The 12,095-nt window shown below is 32.1% G+C and overlaps 1 protein-coding gene across 1 annotated transcript in view; it reads right to left on the reverse strand.

Moving 5' to 3' along the window:
- The window catches only part of LOC145291392 (brefeldin A-inhibited guanine nucleotide-exchange protein 3-like), a 230,040-nt gene that overhangs the window by 63,059 nt on the left and 154,886 nt on the right, over positions 1–12,095 (reverse strand). Inside the window, exons 24-25 of the mRNA XM_080137186.1 lie at positions 11,628–11,883; positions 1,221–1,392 (exon numbers count right to left, since the gene is read on the reverse strand). Coding sequence (XP_079993312.1) covers positions 1,221–1,392; positions 11,628–11,883 — 428 coding nt within the window. The remainder of the gene's footprint in view (positions 1–1,220; positions 1,393–11,627; positions 11,884–12,095) is intronic.

Raw genomic sequence — 12,095 nt, forward strand, 5'->3', positions numbered from 1 at the left:
ACAGAAATTTATGGATCATTTTAAGACATTTAGGGCTTCAGATTTATGTCATCGAAAAGAAATTATTTCAATTTTTGATTATAGTCAGCTAATGTACTTCCTAACTTCCAGCAGTGACAAGGCAAATCAGTCCCTTCACTTTTTTCTCTCATGCCTATATCTCCGCTATGCATGTATTTCTTTTTATGTTTTTCCACCTGTTATTTTTATTTAATAATCATTGAAAAGTCTTTATACTTATTTTTTATATTTACTTTTTATTCTTTTATATTTAATAACTTTGTACTTCCTATACCTTTATTATTATTTTGTAATTTTATACTTTTTATCCCACATTCCTTTGTATTTTTAACCCCCCTATTCTATCATTTGTTTATCCTCTATCTTATTCACTTACAATTTTTATTTTATCCTTTAAAATTTATCCTCTTACCTTTATTCTTTTATTATATTAATTATTTCTAATAATTTATACTTCATTTAAATACTAAGCTGTAATTCCGATACCTTACTAATATATAATAATCTAGCATAAATCCCCTATTTCAAGTAAACCTCCTTCGATAGTTATAACCCATCAATACATACGATTAAATAAGCATCCTCTTTCAATCATTTATCCTATATTCTTTGTGAGAGTTTAGATGCGCATATATTAAACCCACCTACAACTCCTAATCTTTATTATGTAAGACTGAACATACAGTAGACCTCAGATTTTACATCAGAGTTTTCCTTCTCCTAGATGTATGTCTTAAAGAAGACTGGGAGTGCATCTCTCTCAGTGAATTAAATGTGCCCCCAGATACCAATCTTGAAATTTCCAGGTCTCTGAGCAGTACATACAGTACCTAGCCTTCTCAAATGGTCACCCATCTGGCACTGGCCAGACTCATTGTTGCTTAAGTTCAATGATTTGGCAAGAACCGGTGTGTCAACATGATTGTGTCATATATATATATATATATATAGATATATATATATATATATATACACACAAATATTTATTTAAAAACTATATATAGTTTTTAAATAAATATATAAATAAATATTTGTATTTTCAGCTCTCACATTCACGATTGAGCACCTTATTTGATTTCTTTTCATCGCTTCCTGACACTATATATATATATATATTGTATTATTTTATCAGGTTTCAAGAAAACAGGTAATGTATATAAAAACTATGGTGCGCATACTTTGCTTAAATATCGGTTTACCTGTGGGCACCATGAAAAATGGGACATTGAGGTATCTTCCACATGGATGCCAGAATTTGTGAACATTGTTTCAAGTAGTTGAGTGCAGGTAGACACAGATTTTCTGTTCCATCCGAAGAAGTAAAATCACTGCCTGAATCGGAATCATCATCACTGACACATTCAAACTCGCCTAAAAAATAAAAAAAAAGTGTCATTAAAGATCAAGTGAAAAAAAAAATATATATCTTGGGGAAAATGAGTCTTTTGTCATGCCTGTGATTAATAAATATGCAAGATGGTACAAAGGAGGACCAATTTGTCATATAGCAGACAAAACCAAACATAATGCCTCTGTATAGATAAAAATTGTTACAATAATGTGTGTGTATAGTGTTACGGACGGGGAGAAGCTAAGTCGGGGTGATCTCCCTGGTTAGAATCTCTGGCTCTAAACTGGTGCTTCACCTTACGTTCTTGTAACACAGAATAAAAATAAAAGAAAAAGATTTAAAATGCGTCGGGTGCAGATTTGTGCCCTGGAATGACACGTTGTCTGAGATTCATGAATAACTCATTTAACCTTGAACAATTCAAACACAAAGCAAGATTGACAACACATGGATAAAATATCATAAGGGTTTTATTAAACATATGAATGAAATTTAATGTAATGCCTCAATGGGTTGGGGTGAGGTTGAGCAAATGAGAAATTAAGCAAAAAAAAAAAATAAAATAATAATGAAATAAAAAAAACAAACAAAAAAAAAAGGATCAAGTGAAAACAACTTGACATGAATGTCGTCTTGGAATAGCAGTCCAAAATATATATATATATAAACATGGATGGAGGTGGGGTTGGATTTGGGAGCTGGGGTATTAGAAATGGGGGTATATAACTGCCGATAGGATATGACACATGGCCAGCGTAGCTTCTCTCTTTCATGCTTTTTATCTTATTTATTTATTTCTATTTTAAAAGTCCGTGAACACAGATACATTGCCTTCGGCAGGCTTTTTCCAATTCGTTGACATTATCTCATTGACCCGAAACTTGTATGCGATGGGTATCATTTACATCGTTCCACATGGCTATCACTTCCACGTCGATTTATTTTTTTTCTGGCGGTTGAATATTAAGTTTCTTTTCATGGGAGTTTGAGTTAGCCAGCAAAAGAAAGTTCTTTATTTTATCCTCAGAACAGTATGGAGATGATTCGTCCATCATATCTGGTCACTGGTTCCTTTTGGCATGACGGCGCAAGGCATTTTTCCATCCACTCTCTCGTGGTGTCGACTCCAAAAAGATCGGGTTTTTTTTTCGTTTCTCCTGCTTAAAGATTTCTTTTTCCTCTGCCCTCATTGCTGCTACTGCTTTCTGGCACATCGGATTTACACAGTGAGAGAGAGAGAGAGAGGGGGGGGGGGTAAACGAAAGGGAAGAAAAAGGTAGGGTGTTAAAGATGATGGTGGAGTTCTCGTTGCTAGTGGTGTTGTGTATGAGGGAGGGGCTGTTTGATTTGGAGGAAGGGGGGGTCGCTACTCGCAGATATTTATTCATTTATTTATTACTCTTTTGTTTTGTTTTGTTTCCCCTCTCCACCTATATCATTACAATATATATATATTTCAATTGACACTAAAAATATTTTTGAATAACCTAGGATTTTATATATATATATATATATATATATATATATACTATGTGATATGACCCAGTACTGCATGAGAATATGTGACTTTGTTATTTTTTTAGAAAAATCAAAATATTGTAGTCATCTGTGAATAAGTATGGTGTTTAACATGTATGATAAACCTGCGTTAAGTTATTTTTTTTATTTATTTAAACTAATGTTCTCTCTCTTCTCATTTATTTATTAATCTTTCTCTTTCTGGCAGTTTTTAAACTGTAAAAGGAATGGAATTTTTTTCAAATAGAATAGCCTTGTTTTTTAATTGTAATTTCTTGTCTAATATAGTTATAATGCTTAGGAAATGAAATATGTGGTTACTGAAAAAAAATAAATGTATATAAAAGTACAATTTAAAGAGTAATTTATGCATGATGTTCATTTTTCAAGCCAGAAATGTTGTCTTGGCTTTGATTTTGATGATGATGATGATGATGATGATTCATTGTTGTAGTCAATGAAACTGCCAACTAATGGCTAGCAGGAGTGTAGATGCATCACTGTTGGAGATAATGAAACTATGATGCTGATGGCAACCTTCTGTCTCATGAAGCGATGGCATTCTGCACCTAGTCTTGGTGCACTACAGCATCTGCTGTGGCTTTATAGTCCAATTTTGGATTTGCAGTTTCGTTAATACTTGTTGCAGGTGTAGTCAGTGGTAGGCATGGTAGAGGCAGCAGAAGTGGACCGGATCCTCTGTTGCCTTTGGATTCTCTTTTCTATGATACAGCAAAGCTGGAGTGATCTCTCCAGGTGCAAGGTTATAAGGAGACCTAGGCTTGCTCAGTTACCAGAGTCCTCTTCTTGGTGTTGCAGACAGAGTCTGACAGAAAGCAAACCAATACAGTCGGTGCCAGCGTGACTGCAGGAGTTGCCAAAAAAGTATTACAGATCTTCACCATCTGCTTATGAGGAATTATAACAGCCAAAAAAGGAACTAAACTTAGTACTATGAAAGATTAAAATATTTTGATGTTATTTAGTGGACAATTTTTATGGCTTTATGATAAGTAACAGGTGATAAGTAATTGTTTGTTGTCTCTTTCTTATGTTCAAGATTGCAAGAAGTTTTTGCCAGCAAAACGAATCACTAAATATGTCTCTCTAACCAAGGGATCACATTTTTTTAAGTTTGAAATCAGAAATAGAAACACTTAGAAAAAAAAAAATCTGTAATTAATCATGCAGTAAGATTTTTTTTCATGTACAGCCGGAAAGACGACATTTGCAATCAGTAGTTGCTATAAATGAAAAATGATTGCCAGTATGTTAAAATATGTTTGCATTATTGATATAATCTGTTGTTTCTTTTAAGTAAATGTCTCCATTGTACCAATCTTCCAGACCGGGATAATTAATTTTCTAAAGAAACTTAAACAAAGTCCTTTTCTTTTAAGTCAAGTACAACAATAATAACCAAAAATTTGCTAGTCAGAATCCAATAACCATTTGTCAGATCAATTGCTATATGGGTCTAAGTTGGAAAAGCTGATAACTTTATTTTATATATTAGATATATGTGTGCACATGTGTTGCATTGTAAGCATCCTTATCTATTCCATGTATCTACTATTCATAGTCATTTAAACATTTTATATCACTAAAACACTTTTCAGTTCTTTTATTGTTACTTTAAGGGGTGGGGGAGAAATCCCACTCATCTATCAAAGGTTATTGTATAAATGACGTCAAATGGGAGGACAAGGATTTAAAATACCAACTTTTCTTTTGTTAACTTTCTTTTATTGAAATGTCCAAATTGTCAATTTTTTATATGTACATCGAGTCAGTATAGAAGCAAAACTACCTCACACCTTTCAGCTTATTTACACCACAGCTCAAGGATGACTGGTCCAACAGGTCAGCACATGCAAATTATCTAAAAATGCCTAAATATTAACACACTTCATATAAAAAATTATTGGTTTCAAAGTTTATGTGAAATTTTGGATTAATTGGACTGCTGTTCTCATTTTAAGTATTATTTATTACAATATATTGGTCGATGTAACCTCCAACCTTCTTCAGTGTCGAATTTGTTAATTTTTCTGTTGAAGTTAGGAGTCTATTCAGAATTTTGAATGGAACCCTTTATTCAATTCATGGGGATTCCCTCAGTCATGACTGGGTACAATGTAGTAGTATTCTTTGTAACATATTCAACATCGCACGTGTCTTTTGATGTTCTGTATATGTTTTCGTATCAAGCTAAAGTTTAATATATGAATATATTGAGTTAAATTCTGTTTTGAGTCTTAATATGAAGAAAGATATGTGTGAAAAAAATATATCCTGAATGAGTGACCTGTTCTTAATTTTATAAGTGAATGGGTGTGTTAATGATAAGCATGTGTCTTCACTAACCTGCAGCCTTTTCTGCTGTGAAAATAGTTCTCCATTAGTGAACAAATTTTTTTGTTTGCCATCACTTTTAAATTCAACACTTGCCAAGATATGTTTCGTTAGCTCAAACAACAGTATCTGGCATTTTGGCCTAGATCATGGTGTAGTAACTGTTCTGATGCTGCACTTCACGTTTTCTGTCCTCGGTCAGTGGAGGAGAAATCTTTCATGACCGAGACAATTTTTTATTTTTGTTCCTATCCAGTGCCCCTTTTTAGAGGAGCTGGATTTTCTGCACATTAAAATTGACCTTGTGTCTAACTGCCCTCATGAGGAGGCAAGTAAATAGGAACATGGTTAAAAGAAAATAGGGAAAAATTCCAAGAAAGAAGGTGTACTAAACAAGATACAAGGTGAACAAAGTAATTTAACAATCGCTAGGTGGAACTAGCAAGTTTAATGATATCACATTCTTTTTATAGGAAATACAGATGATTCTATCTTTCTTATTTAGATAACATATGGCATGAAATATGTAATATACCTTGGAAAATAGTTCTCAAATAGAAGAAAAAGACCTGGTTACATTCAACTATTCCTCAAAGACTTTCTTGTCTAATGTTCCTATTTAAGGCGATGCTGATCATTAAACTGCTAAAGAATGCATATTTTCCTTTTATCATGTTGGTTGAGTGTCTACTTTGGTTATGGGTATTTTTTTTGTTTTATTCTAAACAAAGGTTTCTCTTTCTTTTCTTTCTTTACAGTTGTTTACTTGTATTAGGCCTGAAAGCAATGTTTACATCAGATACCTATTCACCGCTCAAAAACAAGATGAGGACTCACTCTGATACCACTTAGGAATTTTTAAAAACAAACAAAAACAGTAATTTGAAAGTAATCAATGTAGAGGATGCCCGGGGCAGACATTTTATAGGTGATTTTATAAATGAACATATTATAGGAGCTTTTGTAAATGAACATATTGTAGTTGCTTTTGTAAATGAACATATTATAGTTGCTTTTGTAAATGAGCATATTACAATTGCTTTTGTAAATGAACATATTATAATTGCTTTTGTAAATGAACATATTACAATTGCTTTTGTAAATGAACATATTATAATTGCTTTTGTAAATGAACATATTATAGTTGCTTTTGTAAATGAACATATTATAATTGCTTTTGTAAATGAACATATTATAGTTGCCTTTGTAAATGAACATATTACAATTGCTTTTGTAAATGAACATATTATAATTGCCTTTGTAAATGAACATATAGTTGCTTTTGTAAATGAACATATTATAGTTGCTTTTATAAATGAACATATTACAATTGCTTTTGTAAATGAACATATTACAATTGCTTTTGTAAATGAACATATAGATGCTTTTGTAAATGAACATATTATAATTGCCTTTGTAAATGAACATATAGTTGCTTTTGTAAATGAACATATTATAGTTGCTTTTGTAAATGAACATATTATAGTTGCTTTTGTAAATGAACATATAGTTGCTTTTGTTAATTAACATATTATAGTTACTTTTGTAAATAAACATATTATAGTTGCTTTTGTAAATGAACATATTATAGTTGCCTTTATAAATGAACATATTATAGTTGCCTTTATAAATGAACATATAGTTGCTTTTGTAAATGAAGATATTATAGAAGCTTTTATAAATGAACTTTAAAAAATCTTTGGAGAAAAAGCTATGACAGCCAATAATTTTGAAGTCAACCAAAAACAGTCTGTTTTCTTCTTAAATGCTGTTGGTAGGTCTCACAGTTTCCCTGATTCTTCAATTTTTTTCTTCAGCAAATTCTTGTTATCAATTTTCTTCCTTGTCATATTAGTCCTTACTAAAAAAAAAAAAAAAAAATGTTTTTCTTGATATTCCTCATCAGTCAAAAATACCTGATGTAACAAATGTGAGAAACTTGGACATTTTTCTAAGATCTAGCAATCTTCGCTCTCTACAACACAATGTTACCCCTAATACTGATCATAATTGCTGCTTCTCCAGATTTCCTTCTGAAAACCACCCTAAAAATATATCTTAATAAAATATTTGTAAATGTCCTTATTGACATAAATAATTCCAGCTACACAGATTCCAAACAAAAAACAATATGGCAGATATTTTGTTTCAGAAAAAAATCTAAGGTGAATATTTCTTTGTACTCTCAAACATTGAGTACTGCCTTGTCTAACTTCAACTGAAATTTTTTGGCAATGTCTTCCATTTGATTTTCTTACTCTTAATTATTTTTCTAACTTTAAGATGTGGTGACTCATTAGTAAAAACAAACCTAAAGTCATACAGCAAAGTGCATCTAAAATAAAAATGTTTAAACAGAAATCACAAACATTCCACGTGTCCATTTAAGTAAAATTTGCATCAAAATTATCTTTTCTCTCAAACTTGTATTTAACACGTGTAATTTTTGCTATGTATGAAAGTGTTGTGGGCCTCATTATGCAGGATGTCACTCCTGTTCAATAACAATGCCAGATGTTGTTGAATGAATGGAAGAGACTTGCATTTTATTTCTGCCCAATCCCTGACTTTTATTTAAACATCTCATTTTGATATCAAATAAACAAACTGTAAAAAAAAAAAGTACCTAACGGAAAACTAATACAACAATGAAGCATATTAAATATAGCAGTTATGGAATCGTGGTCTAAGAATTAATTGCTGTTGTGTTTTATCTTTGACTAGATGACCACCCTGCATCAAAAGCAATATGGATAAATGAAGCAGGTGTGTGACAAGATAGAGAGTTACCTGCCTTGAATTGTTAGCTAGTTGAAACCTATATGGCAAATAAGGAAACATAGACCATGATGTGTGTTTGTATTAATTATTATCTAAGTATAAACTATTATAAAAGTGATATGAATTATAACAACCCCAGGAAAGTGAATAGAAAAGTGAGTACATTATGATAAATACATGAAAAACTTTTTCCACTAAGAAAAAAAAAAAAAAAAAAAAGTCAATTTCAAATATTTCATTATCAGCATCAGATTATCAACTTTTTTTTTTTGAATTATACTTCATTACAACTTTTTGTAATTGTCCTCCTCATTAGAGGAGGAAAAATTAATGCACAGTTACAAAAAGTTTTAAAAATTGCTTTGTTTACAACAGAACAAAAAGAAAATTCTGAAATCATGTTTAGAATTTTTAAAACACAGACGATTTCAAAACCAAACAAATGGCTTGAACGTCTGGAGATAACTTCATTCTAAAAAGAAACAATTGATGAATATTTCGGATTAATAAGGATGAAAGAATCCTAGAACAAATTATAAAAGAATTTAAGCGTGCGTGCAGACAAAAGCTGAATCTCACAAATCAATAAAAAAAATATATAAGGGCAAATGTGATAATGAAATAAAAAGTGAAATATATCACAAGGTAAGAACTACTAAACAGTGTTGAAAAAGAAAAGACTGCTGTGCCTTTTAGAATGAATTCAGAGGATGCCATGGCTTATAGCATTTGGAAAATTACTACCTCACTAAAACACACATATGATAAAACAGAAAATATAATCCATATAAAATGAGATAAGGAAGTTTGTGTTGAACCAGAAATCACAGTTCACACACAACAGATATAGGAAGCTAAACGCTTCAAAGAAAAATGTAAATACCACTTACATAACAGAGAACAAATCTGATAAAGAAAAGACTTTTGCCTGTAGACCATAAGTAAAAAGAATACTGAACAACAGAGAGGAAATATTAACTAGTGTAAATTGTGAGGAGTTAAAAACAAAAAACGAAAAATGAAAGCAGACAACTGAACAACTAGGAATATAATAGCATTTATTATTAAAAAAACAATGTACACTAAAAAATTGAAAAAAAAACCAAAAAAAAACAAAAACAAAAAAAACAAAAACAAGTAATGTAAAAAAGGAGATAACTACCCTATGGGCAGTAAATGACACAATATGGCACAATAATACTAAAAATATAAAGATTCACCAACGATTAGAGCTACATTGGGATTAAGACTAACTACTATTGGAGTTGGTACAACTATAGAATAACAACAATTGATGATAAAAGACTAATGGAAAGCACAGAAGACTTGGCAAAGGAATAATATTGACAGATTTCAAGAAGTTGGAAGCTTTCCAGACAAAAATACACGTTGTTGAGAATGCAAACCAGCCATCCAACCACCAAGCAAATATCCAATACACTTGAGAGAGGAATTGAAGAAAGAGATAAATGAAATGGTGTTACAAAAAGATAAACAAACCAACAGATTGGATGAATGCAATCACCTGTTAGTTAAAAATAATTTGGATTCTAAACCATTGATTAAGTGCATTAAAACACACCATAAATGTAGCTTTAATGTTCTGATGAACTCATAGCATTTGTACCCCCTTGATGTGAATAGCTCCGACTAATATAACAGGCAATAAAATCTCACTCCTTCATGTTTGAGAGCCCTAGATGCCAGAAAGTGTTCTATTCTAGTAGTTACTTCCTTTTAATTGCTAGACTTTAGAATTCCCTCTGTTTCCTGCTTCTCTGACTGAACTAGCATGAAGAAATATAAATGTAATGTTAACAGACATCTTGCTGCTCAGCTCCTTACATTCAAGTGGCAATCTGCTTGGTTTTGGTTGAATAAGAGTTAAAAAAAAAAAAAAAAGTTCCACCATTCAAAAATTGAAAGACCACATACATGAAAAACTCAAATCAAACACAAAGACAGTGATATACGTAGATGTAAGCATATTACTGAAACGTACAACACTAATAAAATTGTTGCATTTGCCAATCAGAGACTGACTGATGCCAAATCATGATATGCTAACGTTGAAAGAGAACTACTTGCAGTGGTATTTGGTTATCAAAGATTTCACTCATATGTATATGGAAAAGAATTTCAAATCAAATCACTAATCAGATCGCTGGCAAAACAAAAACATTGTGCAAACACCTACACTACTGATCAAAAATGTAAGACCACTTAAAAATCTTTAAAAAGAAACCTTTTTTTAAGGATAGATTTTAACCTCTTCCGACTTAAGGTTACTAATACTACAGTCTAAAAAATTATGGAAACAAAAACGTACATTCCAAAGATTTTATTTAAAATTTTGCACTTTTATTAAATTAGGCTTTTTAAAAGAGGCTTACCTTTTTTCTGTTGTTCTTGGCCTTCGGGCGCCAGGATCAAATGTTTTTTCCATCTGTTCCGGCAGATACTGCAAGCAAAGACCATATGTGGGGGCGACCCCACATATAAGACCTTGGTCAATGTAGGGGCAACCCTTCATACCAATTGTCACTAACCAGCTCCCCTACTCCCCGGGGAGTTGGTCCCCATTTCCCCTTCACTCCTCACATTAAAAATCGGCCTTGTGCCTAATTTGCTCGGTGGGAGAGCAAATAAATACCATCTGTTCTGCAGATGCTGCACTTAAGATAATTTGTACCAGTCAATGGAGGGGAAACCCTCTATACTGGGACAATTATTATTTTTGGTAACTAGAGTGCCCCCTTTTTTCTTACTTTTAGGGGAGCTGGTTTTTACCCCACATTAAAAATGGCCTTGTGCCTAATTTGCTTTGGTGGGGGAAGCAAATAAATACATTAAATTAGGCTTTTTACACATGATCAAAATTATAAGACCAAGGGTATAAATTGTTAGATTTATGGTAATTCTAATGTTTTTAGTTCAGTTAGAGATTAGCAATCACTGTGTAAAAGTGTTACCATGCCTAAAGCAAGAAAACTAACCGAAGTTGAGCACTATCGAATTCTAGGATTCCATCAGCAAGGTTGGTCACAGCGAGGGATAGCAGCTAAAGTAAATCGCAGTAAAACTGTTATTTGCAACTTTCTAAAGAACACTGAGAATTATGGAAAAGCAAAATCCTTTGGTCGGCCCCCTCCAAATTTTTCCTGCATTGAGGAGTATCTAAGACACTAACATATTTTTTAATGACTCTAGTCTCTTGTTGTACCCAGCACCTTATTCTAAACATTTTACTTAGCAGTAATGCCAGATGCATAAGATTAATTAATATAACATGTTAAATAGTGACCCCATATTAGGATAGATATCTAATTGGTTAGTTTACTCATGTGACATCTAAAAGATTTGAAGTTGGGGGTTTTCACTTGCAGAGCAGAATTCTAATGAAGAAAGATTAGATGTAATGTTCAAAGAATTAGGGGCATTCAGACTGTCTGCAGGGATTAAGCTTATTCAAGGGAAACTCTTGGTTAAGGAAGTGGATATCCAAAGAGTTCATGGTTTTAGATAACTAAAATAAATTTTTAGTTGAGGGTTTCCTTTTTCAAGAATGTATCAGCTATCTCAAGATAGAAAATGTACATACCTGGACCACGCACATACTTCAGCAGACAAAGTATACAATCCACAGCAGCATTAGAAAACACAAGGATATTGTCCGTATTAAGGAACACTTCAAAGACATCAAGTACAGCAGCAATATGACGTTGTCGAGCCTCATTCACCTCTTCATTGAGAGTGTACTCTATCTTGACAGCTTGAAGTGCTGCAAATAATGGCCTCCAACCAGACCGGATCTCAGCAGTACAAGCTTCGACAAGTTCACAAATTGAACATACAACCTGCAAAAAAAAAAAAAAAAAAATGGATAGCAATCTTGGATATTCTCATCCTATTAAGATTAGCAAAATGTGGTTGGAAAATCTAAATAAATCCTCTAGATACATTAATGTTAAAAGTTATATAAGTGTTGATAAGAAAGTTTGTTTAACAAAATATACAGTCATCTATAATATAAATCTCACCTGTCTGTTCAAATGTATGTATGTTTATA

The sequence above is a fragment of the Euprymna scolopes genome, chromosome 12, assembly GCF_053919585.1.
Source record: "Euprymna scolopes isolate OS-2025 chromosome 12, ASM5391958v1, whole genome shotgun sequence".
Classification (NCBI taxonomy): domain Eukaryota; kingdom Metazoa; phylum Mollusca; class Cephalopoda; order Sepiida; family Sepiolidae; genus Euprymna; species Euprymna scolopes.